General features: G+C 35.0%; 1 protein-coding gene across 6 annotated transcripts in view; it reads right to left on the minus strand.

Moving 5' to 3' along the window:
- LAMA2 (laminin subunit alpha 2) overlaps window positions 1–18826 on the minus strand; it is a 302596-nt gene that overhangs the window by 175558 nt on the left and 108212 nt on the right. For all 6 annotated transcript variants that reach the window (XM_085541686.1, XM_085541683.1, XM_085541684.1 and 3 more), the window contains exons 9-12: window positions 18675–18774; window positions 10694–10854; window positions 8820–8960; window positions 7241–7414 (exon numbers count right to left, since the gene is read on the minus strand). In XM_085541686.1, the coding sequence (XP_085397812.1) occupies window positions 7241–7414; window positions 8820–8960; window positions 10694–10854; window positions 18675–18774 (576 nt within the window). The remainder of the gene's footprint in view (window positions 1–7240; window positions 7415–8819; window positions 8961–10693; window positions 10855–18674; window positions 18775–18826) is intronic.

The raw sequence follows: 18826 nt of genomic DNA on the forward strand, positions 1-18826 counted from the left end.
AATCCCCTTATCAAGGTTGTCAATAAAGATATTAAACAGGGATATTGGATTTGGAAATTAAATATCCCTTTGGCCACTTCAGATCCGCTGTCTTAGATGTGTCTTCTCACTATTTCTTGCCCACTGACTTAGAGGCTGAAGAGAAAGCCCTGATGCTGCACAAACTCTGCTTGGCAAGAGTCAAAAGCCTAGCATTTTATTTACATTGTTTTAGACACAGCACCATATTGATATGAAGAAAACTAACTCAAGCCCAGACAGACCCAGTAAAACTGGAGAAGTCTGATGTTCATATCAAATGATCTGAAGAGTAAGAGTAAGTCTGCCTTACTGTCTTTTAAGACAAAATATACAAAAGTGAGCACTTTAATACCTTGTTTTTGGTGACTAACTGGAAATTCAATATGTATGGAGAATCACTCTGAAAAACAGAGCTTGTAAGGCACTCATCATAGGGGTTTTTATCATTTATATAACTCACCAATATTTATATTTATATAATTCACCAATATTTATGAAGTCAAGAATTAGAAATAATTTATTTTTTTAATAGAATTAGTTGTGGAACTAGTTTCTTCCCAGAAACAAACTTAGAATAAAAGAAATAGCAACTTTTTGTAATAGTTTTGGATGCCTTTTTCAGTTTCCTTTTGCCAATGACTTTGTAATTAAATAAGTACATGTTGAAATGCCGAGCAGACACTCTTTCTTCAACATCCTAGTTAGCCATAGTGCTTTGTGTTTTAAAAATGGGTGACTTTTTACTTTAATTACTATTAGTGAAATTTTAAAATATACAGTAGAACAATATTTTATTGTAAAAATAGAGGACTTTTTTTCTAATGGTAATGGTTATAACGTACCATTGTTAAAACGATGAATTAGGTCTATCAGACCTATTAACTGGTTAAAATATAACATGACACTACATACAACATTCCATTATACTATTTACTTCCAGGTAACTAATGATCATTAAGTAACTCCAATTATCATCTTCAAAGCAAAAGATTCTTTACTGAAAATGTATGTTGTGTGTATAAAATCCATATATCCTCACTTTAAATGTCAGTTCCTTTGCAGTCTTAAGCAACTGCCATTGAATTTAACTATCTCCAGCTCAGGAGAAGCATATTAAACCACTGTCAGCATGCTTCTTTTTCTTTCATGTTCATTAGCACTCACTACAAATCAACTAACATGTTAGTTTTAAGTCACAGACCTTTTCTTCTGCTTTCTTTCATCCTTCAGTATTTTAATTTTTGGATCAAACATAATAAGAGTAAGACCTTTCAATCTAGCAAGAAATTTACTATAACTATTTCCTAGTGCCCCTCAGTACTCTTTCTCTAACATTTACATCCCTTCTACTTTTCTTTTTTGTTTGTTGGTTTGCTTCTCCACTTTTCAATTGCCTCTATTGATTAAAATCCTAACCTTGAAGGCAAACTTGGGCAAGAACTTAAAGCAAAGGACACATGGGATTTATAAAATAATTTCACCTATAATAAATTTCCACTTCTCCTTAAAGCAGCATAAGATGGTTTTAGCAGAAAGAAATTAAATGTGTGATGGGATACTCAATACCACTGCTGTTAGTGGACTCAGCCAGTCAGACTCTGAGTCCTGCTCAAACTGACTTCAGAGGCTCTTAGAAGTCTATAAGGTATCCCTAGTTTCCACTGCAATCACAATAAAAGCTTTACTTGAACGGTCCCAAAGGGCTATCCAAACATCACTGGAAAGAAATATAAAGGAGAAAAGTTTGTGAAATGTACATATGCTCTGGTGGGTTGGTCACACTCCTCGGTAGTGAGTAGCTGAACACTACAAATAAGGCAGTCCATGAGTACAGGAATATTTCATTTTCTACTGAGGATCAAGCAAACTTTGGCTAGTCATCAGTATGAAATGATGCATAGATACACTTTTGTCATATTTTTTGGAGACATGCAGAGAGAATATTTCATCAAAGCTAAATAATCTAAACTGTGTAGTGTAAGTTAAGCAAACTTAAAGAAAGAATCAGTCAGCCATGGTTCTGATCTTTAAAATGTTTTGCTCTAGACTTGTACACCAGTTGTTTGTCTGTTCCTTTCAGTATCTGAATTTGGCTACTGTCTCAGTTTTTAAAAGCTATAGTGAAAAAAGTGCTAATAAACTAAGCAGCACACTTAGTGCAAGCTGAAAACCACTTCATACTGTTGACTGAATCTATGTATCTTGGTACAAATGATCCATCTCAATTTTCTGCCACACATTGGCTAGATACACTTTTTTAAAAATTGGAGGATTTGCAGCAACTGTGAATAAATTCAGGGATGTTACACCAAATACAGATTTCTGGAATACTACTTGCCGCTGATGCTGTTTCATGCTTATTTCAAATATGTGAATAATGTGCATATAACACTATTCACTATGACTATTTCACTCAAACGTACAAGACATTAAGAATCAATTAGTGCCTGCAGAAAATATTTTTAATATATCATAAATGACACAGTTATGTTCCCTACTACATCCCCTCCTTATTTTTCCTATTGTAGATGTTCTTTGTTGCATGGTCAAATCTGGTTCTGAAACTCACTTATGTGCACAGGATATGAGCAAAGTTAATTCATCATGAAGCAAAGGACTTCCATCACTACAGAAAAAAATCCTTCAGACTAACAGCAGATACTTCAAGCACTGCCATTTTGTTCCAAAATATTAGATTCAGATTAGGGCAATTCATCTGTGCTAACTAATCCTCTACACAAGAGCCTAATTCTCCAGACAACCAGGTGAAAGAAAGATATTTTAAAGGCACATTATGGAGAAAAGCATTAGACAACTTAAATTTCACTCCCTCGGTTTCCTGACAAAATTCATACAGACACATGCAGGCTCAATTTAAGACAGAGATGACTGTAATTCTGTACGCTAAGTCAGACACTGTTTTTCCTGAGAGGCAAATGAATTTCTAAACAAAATGATAGCAGAAAAAAAGTGGCTTCCAATAACAATTTATTTTGCATCTTGGATACCCATTTATATAAAAAGCCGTTAGATTGTTCTCCTTTTAGAGGCAGGAAGTAAAATCAAGAAAAAGACTTGGGGATTTATTGAATTCAATCATGTCCTACCAACTAGAAAGTCTTGACATCTGACACCATGACAATACAAGATGAAGCTTTCTGGGTTTAGATGCATTAATAATTTAGGACAATTGATCTTGGCATTTCTGTTCCAGCTGATTATTGTATTATTTACGCTTCTTTATGTTTTGGGTTTCAACTCCTTCGTTTCCCCCTGTGAGCTGCAGACTGCAATTTGCTTTGCATTATTCTGCCTTTTGCACCACAATTGCCTAAGAAATGAAAACAAATGGAAGGAAATAAACATAAAAGCCACAAAGACCTAGCTTATGATTATTTTAGAATTCAATATTTAATCCTACCAGGTATTCTGGGCAATCTGCAGCAGACAATGTCACAAAAAAAATCTCATCCCAATCTATAGCTTTCCACACTAGAATACATTTTAAAGCCCAATAGATTTTTTGAAGTTTGTACATACTGACTGTAGGCTTATTATAGTCTTCATGCCTAGAATCAAAGAAATATTGACTTTTTAAAGCCAGCAAACAGGTTACACAGCTAATTATAAAAGAATAGGCAAAAGAAATGAAATGCTATTTTTAAGTTGAACAAGACACCCTTACTGTTCTGCTTGCATAGACTCAACACAAAACTTTCAGCTGCTGTCCTGATTTTTACTAGCATTCAGAGGAAAAAAAAATGGATGCACATATGAATGCTTGAAAGTATATGAGAGTTAAGAAACATGGTGTACTAGAATATTTTCGATCTAACAAAGCTTGTTATACAGGCATCTTTTACTTTAATTTTTGGTATAGTCTGACTTCATGAAGAACTCATGCTGAATGGGATCATGCTGTAGAATTAGTTCACATGACAACTCTAAAATTTCATTTGATACAAGAAACTGCTCAATCTTAACAAAATCTGTCAGTAAGCCAATGGTGTTTTGGAGCAGAGGTGATTTAAAGCTTCTGCTGTGTTGTTTACGGTCTGAAAAACGGCAGCAGTAAGAGCTGTCCAAAACCAGCCAAAGGAGTTAGAGTACACTTGTCTAATTAATATATGGATACCGGGTGCTGATTAAAGTGTTCAAGGACCTGAATTCTAAGCCATCTACTGCCTAAGAGCTGAACTAAGCTATGACTGCTGACCAAGAGCAGTGCTCTAACCATGTGAAAGGGGTGAGTTACATCTTCACCATCATGGTTAAAGTTGGGCTATAGCAAATAAAGGTACACATTTGCAAAAGATAGAAAACAAAGAGAAGCTTCCTGTAACCAAAGATGGATGTTTCTATATGGAGTCTTATGTGGTCTACATACTCTATATTGTGCATATTAGCTATACAGACTAACTGTAGGAGGCTTCTCAGCATACAAATTACCTAATTTTTTTTATTTTTTGCAGAGATATCAAAGGATATCAGGCAGAGCACATACATAGTGTAAGATTTTTGAAACATCATGGACACTCCCATACTGACTTTAAAATAACAGTTTTTTTTTCAAACCACTTCACTGAGATTAGTATCTAATTTTAATTAATTTATACTCTCTTTTCAGTGCTCTGGTCAAACTATCAGAGTGCAATTCATAACACTTTCGGACACATTTATAAAAATACTTTAGCATTTAATATACAGGTTGCTTGTTAAAAAAAAGTGCTGACGAAAAAACAAATGATGCTTTTACACACCTAACAACGTTATTAGAGTTGATAGAATAAGTCAATTTTTCAGTAACTACAAACTTTAACAGGCCACTTGTTCTCACGATTGCTCTAATTCTTAGTTCAGTAGGTTATTACAAAGCAGGCAGGAAGATAAACTATTTTACGGTCCTTACTAAAGCCTTAACACTAGCCACTTTTAAATTTGTTCTCCCCAATTATCCACTAGTTTCTAGAAATCAAATTCCACCAGATTACTTCCAAATTGCATTCTGCTTCAAAAATGGCTTTTAGTTAGAAGCATCATATAGGTAGGTATGGAAAAAAACTGGCTCCTCCCCCCAAATAATTATATGTATTTGTTCAAAATGGTTTATGTTGTCCTATCAGCAAGTATATTTAGGAGAATGAAAGGATACAAGTGATGTCAAAATAATCTACACTCTAGTCTCCCTTTTACATAAAATATTTACTGCATCATCTATAACTGCTTGTTATTTATAATCTCTCTTTGGAGATAAAAAGATTGGTTTCATATAGTCTAATATAATTCATGAAAAAGGAAGCTGAAGGCTGCACATTCAGAATATCCCACTTAAAGCCCTTTTCTTTTTACTTTTTAAACTAGAAGTAGTATTTTGAGAGACATGTAAAACAAGCAGATAGTGTACATATGGCAAGCAATACTGTGGAGGCTTATGCACAATATGCCGACTTTATATTAAAAGAAACATTTTAAATAAGGATTTTGAGATATATTTGAAAACTGGAAAATGCAGAACGGTTACCGTGTTTTGCAACTCAATTCTATTTTCAGGAGTACCATTTAAGAGCAGTAATTTTAACAATAAAAAGGACAGGTGGTTTTCTGTGGCACAAGGTTTGTGAATTACAATAGAAATGTACATCTTGCTTCAAGATTTCCTAAATCATTTTCTACTTTTTCTACAACAAGAATTCTTAAAGAAGCTCGCCTAGCTTTGTGACACCAAATATCATACTACATTAAAGCTAGCAATCAGTCTCAGGAAAGTGTTTTCATCAGGTTTTGGCTTCTTGGTTTTATCCAGCTGCAGCTGTTTAAAGAAATGTTTGCGTTTACAAGTAAGGACTTGCAATATTCCATTCCCACTGTGTCATATGGATTAAGCAGGTCTTTATGACTCCAATTTACATGATGCAACATGACATTTAAGATGTACTGTGGTAATTTGTGATTGCTTTCAGTATTAGTGTAGTATCAAAAATTCATATAGTTTCATTATTAAGGAAATTGTTTCATTCATACAGAGATGTCTGCTAGTAACCACAAAGGACCTCCAAATTACACTGAAAAAATACCTTCCATATTCATACACTTCATGCACATTCTTATCATTATTCTGCTCACTGGAAAGAAGCAGGATGAAATTCTGTCTAGAAAAGTACCACTTCTTATCACAAGGTAAGTTCACTAGGTATAGAAAATTATAGAAAGACACTCCCTTGACCAATGAAACAGGCCTGAGTACCTTTAACAAATCATTGCCTTGAACAGGATGTCCAATTCTTTGGAATGATTCTATTTAGTTTCCACATGCTCTCTTACCTTCTGTCATGTTGATTTGCAGCCAGCAGGAAGAAAATAAATAAATAAGAGGATGACTCGCTTGAAGAGAGTACCACGGGAAAAGTGCTTGTGCTAGTGTTAGTACTTTAGATACATTTTTTACTGTAATCAACATTATAAGAGATGGAAAGCTGTTTATTCACATTTATAACTCATTCAGACCTTAGTCTGTTTCTCCAGAAGAAAAAAATAAAAGAGATTTTTCTGAGGGTATCATTTATAATAGCAGGAAGCCTAAAAGACCAGCAATCAGACCACTAAGGCACTCATGATTTTAGAAAGCAAATGTTTGGCATAAACTGGCAAAGCATGAATACCTGTGTATGCACAAACATATAGACTTTGATCTCTATATGCACTAGAAGTAGTGCGGAGCTCACGATAGGATTTTCTGAGTTCTAGGGCAAAGTAATCCCTACAGAAATCTCTTGCTAAACAGTAAAGTTTTGTAACACACCCCCACAACATCTGATACGTAACTTGCATCTTTTGAATAGCAGATGAAAAAATGAGTTTTCAGAGATGAACACAAAGTGGGAAAAGTGGGAAGAGAACAGGACAAGATGAAATACATGCCAGCTAATTCATTCAATAATAATAAAAATAATAAGAATAATAAGAATGTCAACGATAAATACCACTTTAATACCTGACACCAGAAATACAAAATAGGCTGAAGGTCAAAAATACTTAGTTAATTTTTTCTGTATACTTTTTACATCATTCCATATGCCTTATTCCTTCCTGCTTGAAATTTTGCTGGTTAGACAGCTATCCAGCTTTACCTCAGTTCTACCCCGATTCTAAACCTTTTATTTATTTATTTATTTTCCCAATAAACCAAATCAGTGTCGAGGCAAGTACCATCTGCACTTACTTTGTTGCCCAAATAAGAACTGGGTGCACTCCAATAATAAGTCTGTGGTAGTACTTTACGTGCAGACACGTTGTTGATGCTAAGCTGCTGACGCCCACCAATGCTCTTTTGCTTAGGAGTAACTCGGATGAGACCAGATATGCCAACTAGGTACCAACCATTCATATCTTCTATCTATGATGGCAGAAAACAAAACAAAAACATAATACGATCAGAATTAACACATCAATCATTTTAATTGTCACCATCTCTCATTCTTTCATTTTATTAAAAATGAGTAGGTATATAAATATAATTAAAGGTAGTTTAAGAACAAAAGTAATAATAGGGTAAATAACAACAACAATTTATCTTATTTTTTGCATCTGGGAATTAGAACTCATGAATAGTTTGTCTGAAGTAAATATTGTGTGTTTTATATCATCCAAAGGGAGGAAGAAGTTCAATTTTACAACTATATATATATATATATATATATATATATACGATTCCTCAGAATATATTAAATGAGTTTACAATAAATAATATCAGTCACAACAGAGTACAGAAGGTGACCTGAAAAACGGATCTATATTTTCAGATTGTCATGAATTATATTGTCATAAATATAAATATATAATTACAATATGAATTATATTGTAATTATATTGTCATAAACAATATAATTCATACTAATTTGTAATTCTAAAGTGTTACAATTTACAACTTTAAATATACAGCTTTTTTAGAAAACCTAAAAAGAAGCTGGCAAGCATCAAAACTTTTGCATCAGCAGAGATGAAAACACCGATCATACAAGAATGGTTTCTGGAACCTGGCTATCAGCAGAACAATTTACTAGTTTAGCTGTGGGCTAGAAATTTTTCTAGATGCTGGCACACAGATGAACACACTAGGCATATGATATTATTTTCAGATTTCTAGCATACTGTGCAGCCAAGACGAGAAGCTACCAGATCTGAAACATAATTCCTAAACTAGATCTACAGATATGAATATGTAGCATACATCTGTTACAGTGGAATTGGTGTGTTAGTTTTGAGAACTAACATAGAGTTTAGAGTATACTTGATGCTGAGTACGAATAAGAAGAGTATTTTTATCTCACTTTCCCATATTTTCCTAGGGATGCAGTATGCAGAAGAAATGCATTCAAAATGTCCTTTTCCTTATAGAAGATAAATGTTGTACATTCAGTGTTTCAAAATTCTTAATTATTTCAGGTCTAGAAATCTAATAGTGACCTATAAAAAAGGCCTGCTCTGTCAATATGTTGCATTTAATTTAGTACTGATTATGCAAGCACATTCCAGGACTGAAGCACATGGCTTCGTTTGAGACACTTATAAGTTCTTTTGCACTTCTCCCTATTCAATCGCACATTTTTCAGAACTTTGTCAAATGAAGAAAATACAAAGTTTTAAAGTATTTTCTTCATGATAAATGACAGAATGTGTAGGGCATAAAAAAAACATACATAGTGTTATGCAGTAAGATGCACTCCTGTGCCAACAGAAAGTGAGAACCCACAAAAACACAGAATTGGTGGCATATACTGATACAGCAGGAATTTTCTTACATTTCTGTATGTAAAGTGAGAGCTTGTGCAGACATTAGTTTTCCCAGAGCAGAAACATTCCTCACAGCCTTTGGGATTATTTTGCTGCAGATTGAAGAAGCCTGATTTGCAACGATCACAGTTTTCTCCTTCAACATGTTCCTGAAAATGCACATTAGAAAATTACTTCAGTTGTCATGGGTTAGAACTTGAGATACTCAGCTTCATACTCTCTTTTGCTTTAATGCCGAGCTAAAAAGATATTTATAGAAATTACTGTTCTTATTCATAAATATTAGAACTAGATCTTCTACACAATAAGTTAATAGATTTACTTATAAATGCAGAAGACAGAATTTGAGCTTCGTAAGATTTTTAATTCTTCTTCTATATGTCCTTGATTCCAGGGACTAATCTAATTTACCTCCTTTATGCTTAAGGGAGTGAGAAGGGAAGCAAGTACGGGACAAAATGTTGCGGCCTCAAAAATCTTGAGTAATCTTGTAAGTATGGCTGAAGAAATCAACATTGTGACAGGAGACACAAACTACAAGTACTTTGTTTTGGTTATACCAGTCATGAAAAGCCTGCCCACACTGTGTAGTCTAAGCTTGCATGAAATGTATTGCTCTAAAATAAGTTCAACAAAAGCCATTTTGTTGCCTCCTGGCTAAGATGCTGCAAAGATGGAGAAAATAAGGCAGAGTTATAGTTATAGGAGATGGATTAAGTAAGAGGAAAGGAGAAAATATGGAGAACAAATAAATAAATAAATAAATAAATGACTAATTTGCTTCTCAGTCGGGTTTTTAGTTCATTTTTAAGTGATACAAAACTTTGACCATATACCTTCAGAAAGCTTTCAGTGCCAATCTGTGATAAAACAGGCATTTACACTTGCCCCTCACCTTTTTGTACATCAGTTTACTCCGGCTAACGTGGTAGAGATAACAGCCTAATGTTCACTCACAGTTTGCTGCTCACCCTCAGAACTTTTTTCAGCAGTCAATTTCCTTAACAAGAAAACTATCTTCAGTAAATTTCAGAGCTCATTATATGTAATTGAAAGATGTGATTAAAAGAGGGGAAGCATTTTTCTTAAGACCTGCTATTAACTTGTTCAGGCATCCCTCTTTAGTCTTCATATGGAGCATAGCTAATCTGATGATTTCAGTGTCCTTTTGACCATAATCTGCTTTGACTTGAGTTCGAACATTTCTAGTGAAAATAAATGTGTATGCATCTACTGATACTTCTAAGCTGTCTGAAAAGGGTGTTATTTTTTCTACTATATGCACTTAGAAGGAGATTACAGCAATCAAAAAGGAGGTAAAGGATAACCAAAGAGGAAAAAAGGTGTGTACAGAGCATGTTTGCTTTGGGATAGAAACTATACCTCTATTACCTATATACTCATGTTAGACTGATTTTACCAACAAGTCAGTTTACACCAATAAAGTCATAAAAATAAGAGCAATTAAGCACTAATTATCTTTTAATCAGAGTATGACATCTTAACCATTGTTTCAATTCAGAATGTAATAAATTCTGACCTTCTAGACTTAATAGTCAATTAATTAGAATTGTGATATGGATAGATTTTAGTTTTGACAGAAAACATGTGACTGTTATATAAAGTGAGGATGAGGTTAATTCTCTGATTAGATTTCAGTGCTGCTCAGCTGACACACCAGAGTGCATACAGCATGAACTGATGGAGTCAAGTACTTCTTGTACATTCTTGTACTTTGGGATATATTTTAAGTATTTTAGGATTCTCAATTATTTCTAATGAATAATTTCACTAATTTCACTATATGATAGAAGATCATTGATTGTAATCTTTCAGTATCATTAATATCATCCTATGGCTCACAAGAATTTGATATCCATACCTTGCAGACACAGAGACCTACACAAGGATCAATATTCATGCTGCCTTCCACTGAGCAGTTGCAGGGCAGGCAGTCAGGATATCCTGTATAACCCAAGGCACATCTATTGCAGTGCTCTCCTCCATAGCCGGTCTTGCAGTGACAGAAACCAGGCAACATATCTATGGGAAGAGGGAAAAAAAAACATGATACACTTTTGATTTATTATTACTATTATTGGATATGTTTATTAGAGTGCTTATAGCAACACTGTTTGTAGGTATGATATACTTATATACATTCTGGTATGTAGGTGTAACAAACTCTGGCTCAGACCTACACTGATTCAACTCAATATCCTGTCTGAGAGCTGACTATAGTTATTTAAATTTTGAGCTTCCCAAAATCTGTATATTAGAGATCTACTGAACTGTAACTTGTCCCTAAGCCCTTGCATTTAGCAGATCCAAAAATCCCCTCTTCCATTAATTTGCCTGACTACCTTTGCATATGCTTTTGCTTCCTGAATCCATAAAGCTCTCTAGCAGTAAGTTCTGCATTTAGCCACGTGTAGTGTGAAATTAAACACTGATATACACTAAATCTGTATTTGCTGCCCTTTAAATGTCATACCATAGAAAACAGCAAATAACTGTTGCTTTCTCACTACCTCCATGTAATCTGTGATTTCAGTATAACTCTATCCTATCCCACATGACGATTTTATTTTGTATGTCAAAAAAATTCTATGCTTATTTATATCTTTTTAAAAAGAAACTGTTCTGAATAGGTGAAAATCCCTATTATTTCTCAATTTCAATTTCTAATAAATTATTCAAGAAGGTATAGTGAGGACTTACAAATGACATGATTTTTTTCATTTTTTCTTTTAAAACATTAGTAATATTTTTTAAGGCTGTGTTGACCTTTTACAACAGCTGAGACAGCACTGAGCTGATACTTCCAAGGCACAGTCCAAGGTAACTGTAAGAACTGTTTCACAATTGCTAATGTCTTATTCAAAAATTACTGCAGTCAATGTACAAGTAGAATTACATTTTTCTCTGCTTAACTTTTCATTTAATTGCTACAGAATTTCATCAGTTATTTTATTACCCATCCACTGACTATCTTAAGATCCCTGAACATTTTGCAGCTCTTTCATTTTACTGTGCTGAAAGATTTTGTACTTGCAAACTTTGTCACCTTCCTACTCGTCCCCTTTCCAGGTTAAATATGAATATTCTCAGCAGTTCATGCTGATCATCACTGTGAAAATGGTCCATTTATTCTCTTAACCAAGTACTCATCTGTGACAGAATCCTTCTTCCTTTTTCTATTCTACTTTTCTCGTGGTATTTGTTGAAGAATCTTGACAAAACTCTTTGAACATTAAAGTAATTCATTAGTCAAATAAACCTTGGCTTCTTCAAATAGATTCATAAGGAATACTGCCCTCCACAGAAACAGTCAAACAAACAAACAAACAAAAAAAACACACAAAAAAACCCACCTGATCTTATGTTTTGCTCATTTTAGCTGCAGATTGTTAAAAATATGAATTTTTCTTTATTTTAGTTCCACTGATTTTCTTGATACAGAAACTAGATCTCATGATTTAATTTCCTGGACTTCTCTACCTTTCTTTTACAAACTGGATAAACAGTTTATAACTATATAAGATTAATTTGCATCTTATAAAGTACTATAAACTACATATATAATATTTCAGCAACTTCTTTTCTAACTACCTCCTGGTGCCACATATATGCCATGCCATACATTTTGAATGCTTTTCTATTATTATTCACTTGTCATCTTGCTCTAAGATTGACACATCTGTTTGAGACACTTCTTCCAACTTGCCTCATGTTTCCACGAAAAAAAAAAAAAAAGGGAAATCCCCTGAGCTCTTCTATTCATAGTTACAAAGAATACATCCTGCTTTTTTGGAATTTCTTTCTTGATTTCTCCTGTTATAAACTGAATACATCTTAATCATTTTAACTACTAAATTTCAGTGTCCAGCCATCATCGAGATTTTGATTTATCTAAAGAAGTACTCATCAACATTTAAATATCTGCATATTACTTTTTATAATGTTTTAACACATGGTTAATATTATAACCTTACAAACCAGTCAGGATTTATGTTCTTTTCTATTATCCTCTGTAGAATATAACTTCTGCTTTTTTTCAAGGAACTTCTTTTTGGAATCTAAATATACATATATTTTTTCTTTCCTAGCTTAGTTATGTCACTTGAATTGAATTAGAAGAATATATCTTTCTAGAGCACCTAACATCCAAACTATAAACTCCATGCTTGCCATTTGTTGAATTGTTTATTTTGATTCAGCTCCTAAATCAAATTCCTTGTTTTAGATAAACTGGATGTCAGTGAGGCCTTTACAATCCTACAAGGCTTTTGAATTTGCTGGCTCTTCAAGAAAAATGTTTTAAAACAGTTCCATATGGGTAAATCCTGATTTCATTTATTTATTTATTTTAATGTTTTCTCCAACTAAAAGCTTGAAGAAGTAGTTACCTACAGGAGTTTAAAATTATATTATCTGCACTGCAATTCAGTTTATCTTGCTGCTTTTTTGATATCCCATAACACATCATAGATAGACCACTTTTTTCTTTTTTTTTTTTTTTCCCCCCCCACAGAGAATCACAGAATCAAAGGGGTTTGAAAAGACCTCCAGAGATCATCGAGTCCAACTCCCTATCACAAAATCATTTGCTCCATGGATTTGAACTATGGTCTATCTGCTTCCCAGATTTATGAGTTACTCTCTAAGCTAGCCACTGGTGAGGCTGTGCAGCACTGCAGACCTCAGGCTCTTTTATAAACTGGGCCAATGCACAATCTTGGTTTATGAAAGAAACCTCTGGTCCTCCAGATATGAGAGTCCTATTTCTCCAGAATAAGAAATAAAGCAGAGGAGGCAGGAAGTCAGCATGACTGAGCAAGGACTTGTTGGTAAGACTGAGGGGAAAAAAAGGAAAAGTATTAGTGGAAGTGGGGGATGAGTGGCCTGCGGCGAGTACAAGGATGCTGCCAGGTTGTGCAAGAATGGGATCAGGAAAGCCAAAGTACATGCAGAGTTAAAGTTTAGCAAGGGATGTAAAAAACAACAATAAGGGAGGTTTTTTCTGTACATTGGCCACAAGAGACAGGCAAAGGAGACTATATCCCATCTGATAAACAAAAAGGGAAAACTGGCCATCTGAGACGCGGAGAAGGCTAAGGTACTTAGTGAGTTCTTTGCCACAGTTTTCATTGCCAGTCAGGCTTCCTGAGTCTCTCACATCCCTGAAATTCCAAAAAGGGGTTGGGGGAGCAACATGTCTCCCAGCATAAGAGCAGAGCAAGTTCAAGACTACCACAGGAGGGTGAATGTGTATAAGTCTAAGAGACCAGACAATATGCACCCTACTGTCTTGAAGAAGCTGGCTGATGAAGTTGCCAACTCACTCTACAGTGTAGCTGAAAAGTCATGGCTGTCAGATGAAGTCCTTGGTGACTGGAAAAAAAAGGAAACATCTCTCCCATTTTTAATAAAGGGAGAAAGGAAGATACTGTGAACTATAGGTCAATAAGCCTCACATCTGTGCCTGAGAAGACCATGGAGCTTCACCACGTGATGGAACTGGTGGACAAAGGAAAGGTAGCTGATGTCATCTACTTGGACTTATGCAAGGCCTTTGACATAATCCTGCATCATTCCCTTATCTGTAAATTGGAGAGAAATGGATTTAAAGGGTGAACTGTTCAGTAGATAAAGAATTGGCTGGATGGTTGTAGCCAGAAGGTTGTTGCCAATAGCTCCTCCAAGTGGAGGGTGGTCATAAATGGTGTCCCCTAGGAATCTGTTTTGAATCTGATGCTCTTCAACATCTTTATCAATGACTTCGACTGTGTAAGTTTGCTGATGACACCAAGCTAAGAGGTACAGTTGTCACAATAAAAGGAACAGATACCATCCAAAGGGACCCAGACAGTCTTGAAAAGTGGGCCCATGAGAACCAAGTGAAATTAAATGAGGCCAAATGCAAGATGTTGCAGCCTGGAGGGTCAACTGTATCCTGGGCTGCATCAAAGGAGTGGCAGCCAGAAGGGAGAGGGAGGTGACTGTCCCCCTCTACTCTGTCCTTGTCTCCATCTGGACTACTGTGTCCAGGCCCGTGGTCCCCAGCACAAGAAAAAGGTGGAGCTTTTGGAGTGAGTCCAGTGGAGGGCCACAAAGATGATCAGAGAGCTGGAGCATCTTTTCTATGGAGAAAAGTTGAGAGAATTGGGCATGTTTAGCTTGGAGAAGGCTTTAGGGGAAACCCATTATTGTGATCTTAAAATACTTACAAGCAGGAGGACTGACTTTTTACACAGGTAGATAGTGACAGGAGAAGGGGGAATGGATTTAAACTGAAAGAGGGGAGATTTAGGTCAGAAGTTAGGAAGAAATTTTTCACTCAGAGAGTGGTGTGCCACTGGAACATGTTGCCCAGAGAAGCTGTGCATGTGCCATACCTGGAGGCCTTCAAAGCCAAGCCTGATGGGTTGCTGGGCAGTTTGATCCAGTGCCTGTCAACCCAGCACATGGCAAGGGAGTTGGAACTAGATGGTCTTTGAGATTCCTTCCAGCCCAAGGCATTTCATGATTCCATGTCTCAGATATAATAATCGTGCTGTATATCCCATTTGAGAAGCAAAAGACATAGGCAAGTTTGCCTTTTTATAGATGGTCCTGCCTTAATTGGAAGAATAATGTATCCTTTCTTAGATTTCACAACTCAAGTCTCTGCAAATTCAAATTCAATAACATGTTTCAGCATGGAACAAAACTCCCAAATACTCATTTAAATTTGTCTCTCTTTCATTGCCCAGTCAGTCCATTTTTTTTTCGTTTTTCATCAAGAACCTTCCTTTCCTCTCTTTTCTTAGCAACTGAGGAAGAGAGATAAGGACCTGAAATGCAGCTTTCACCACCCAAGTAAATTCCTCTCTTATATAGTTCATACTGTAGTTGGTGTCTAGCTATTAAGAAGCCTCACATGCTACAACACAAGGAGGTAGCTGTGGAGATTTTAACCTATCAGATATTTTTCTTGTTGATATAGTAAGCCTGTATGGCTCACATTTGGCTCATCTTTAATTTACAATACTATCATACTGTCAAAAATCATGCTCATGTTTCTACACAGTATATAAATTCCTTGTAGGTGTACTCTTGATCATCTTTACCAAGCTTCTGTAGAGTTTAGTGTGTCAAACGACTAATTAAATTATGAATCACAGTAAATGTTCCAGGTCCTTCTTTTGTTGCTATTGTAAAGAACTTATATTTCAGTATACCTTAAGGGTTTTGTTTATTATTTCATAGGCCCTGTCTGAATAGGGTTTTTCACTGTTTTCTACCTGAATATTATCATTCTATGACATATCTCTGAAAGTACAGAAGTTTAAAAGTTCATTCTGGAGAATGAATCATCTTGAAATACAAGTTTTATCAGCTTCTTCTTAGCCTACCCATCTTTCAAAATTACATGAAAATAAACCCATGCAAAATCATGCTACAAATCCTTGAAAAAGCTCACAATCCAGAGACTGGCCTTGTTCTTAGTCCTATTCAATAACATATATATTCCAAAAATAATATTGTGGAAGTCAGTGGGACTGTTTGCTGCGCAAAGGTCTAGGAAGCCTGAATAAAGTCTGACTCTTATTTATCCTATGATGTCTGAGAATGTTTTTCAGCAAAAATAAAGATCACTATTTGGGTGCACAATAGCATCTGAATCACGAAATTCTATGTCTGCGAACTTTACACTTAAAAGAAAATAAAGATAGCTATTTGCTAACATCCAGTTAGTGTGGCTTGAAAAAAGAGTAATAACTTATCAGGGAATCCTAAATGATGTAGTACAAATTAGTTCAAAATGCATAGATTTCATCTTCACTTTTGTATGGACAACTGTAAGTGACCTCAGTGTCACAGTAACAGGCAATATTCAGTTGTCTATTATTAGCTATTATTAGTATTGACTGAACATGAGTGAAGAAGTTAATTTTAAAATACAATACTTGACTGCCTGTCGCTTATTTTACCAGTGCCACAATTTGTAAACATATCATGATTTATTGAAAGTTTTTGGCTCTGATCTTTATCTATAATGCTTCTGAAAATATCAAATATTGTTACTATGAAACAATATTTGAAAAACATTTTCGGACAGTCAAAGTGAAAAAAAAAAACCCACCATAAAAATATGAATAATTTCAGAATGATCAGTGAGATATATGAGGATACAGTTATACAAAGCTGATCAAAATTGAAATTACATGTTTAAAATATAAATATATATAAATTTTTTTTCTGCAGAAATAAGAAATTATAGCATGATTCCTTCATGCCCTTCTCCTATCTTCCCGTAGCCTGAAACACCTACATATACAGCCTTTGAAATCCTCTTGCTGCATTTCATCTGTGTACCAATTGCAGTGATATTTATTACAAAGATCTGCTTTAACTGTTACTTACCTATAGTACTGAGGCACGCAGAAAACATACAGCATTTGAATTTATTTTCCTTAAGAACAGTTCACAAAGATTTTATATCCCAGTGATTATACATTTCCATTTTAGTTTAAGGGTTTTTATCTTACAAACTAGTTTATTTTCCAGATCTATAAGAAATACCCCTACAGCCTGCACGAGACTATGCTGGGACAGGTGCCTACACTACAGACATGCAGAGAACGCCAAGAAAGAGAATGGGGATAGATCCTGAAGGAACACGGACTCATGGAGAACCCACAGTGCAAATAAATTTTTGCTGAAGGACTGCAGTCTCTGTAAAGGATCCACACAACAGCTATGGAAAAGTGGGAGGAGAAATGGGTGGCAGATAGTAGGTGTTATGGACTGATCCAACTCATTCTGCCAGTTGTTGTACAGGTAAGGAGGTAGAGGAGCTGAGAATGAAGGAATGAGGTTGAGCCTGCAGATGTATTTTACTTCTTGTCTTTGATTATCACTATCCAAATCTACTTAAATTGGAAATAAATAAAATTAGTTTTCCCCAAGTCTGTGACAGCAACTGGGAAAAGATCTCGTCTTTATCATTAGCCATGAATTTTTTGGTCTTATTTTCTACCTTGTCCTACCTAGGTGGAAGAGTAAGATAATGGCTGGATGGGCAGCAGACAACAGGCCGAAGTCAACCTGCTACTAATCACTGTTGTGATAGTAATCAGGTTCCACCACTGTACATAGAAATTTTAGTTTCAAGGAACTGAGGTAGTAATTGATTGTTATATTTTCATTGATCCCCATTTTTTTTTTTTTTAAAAAGAGACTGCTACAACATTTCTTATCAATAAATTGCAATTAGCCCAATTAAAATATCCCTTAAGAACTTGACTTTTATTGGCTTCCTACAATATTTTCAGAAGTTTGTCAGCAAAAGCAGCAGAAATGTACTACAATATATTGTTTCCAAAGCACACGACAGGAATTAATTCCATATAGGAATATAGGTTTTTTCATGGCTATCATGATGAGCTTATAATCCTATGCAGATAGTATAGATGGCAGAAGATATATCACATTTCAAGCAAATTTTTTCTAGGGTTAAATTCAAATATGTGTGGAGAAGTAAAGTGATGTAAAGATTACACTCGTACTAGTTTTAATCTCTGCTGTAAAAGAAGAAAGCAGTGTAAAGACAAAACTCCCAAATATTCCATGGGTAATGCTCTCCCAAATGTACCACGTTTACAAGCCATGTATCTGAATGAAGCTTCAGAAAATCTGGAGATATAAAATCTGAATTTCTAAAGAAAATTATCATTTAAACTGGATGTCCATATGAGTAAACAACAAGAAAAAAAAAATAGTTGGAATTTCCTTTTTTAAAAAAGGAAGAATATGACTCAGTTTTTCTTTAATCGCAGCTGAATTTCAGCTTTAATATCATATTTTAGGAATATTACCTCCTTCTGCATGTTTTTCATCTTTGACACAGGTTTCATGTAAAGATCCAACTGGATCACAGGAACAAGGCTGGCATGGATCTGGGCTATCTGGCAATACCTACAGAAAGAGAGATATTACAAGAACAAAACCTTTAGTGAATGGAAACACT

This window comes from Coturnix japonica, chromosome 3 (genome assembly GCF_054131305.1).
Source record: "Coturnix japonica strain WE chromosome 3, WE-NBRP24, whole genome shotgun sequence".
NCBI lineage: Eukaryota > Metazoa > Chordata > Aves > Galliformes > Phasianidae > Coturnix > Coturnix japonica.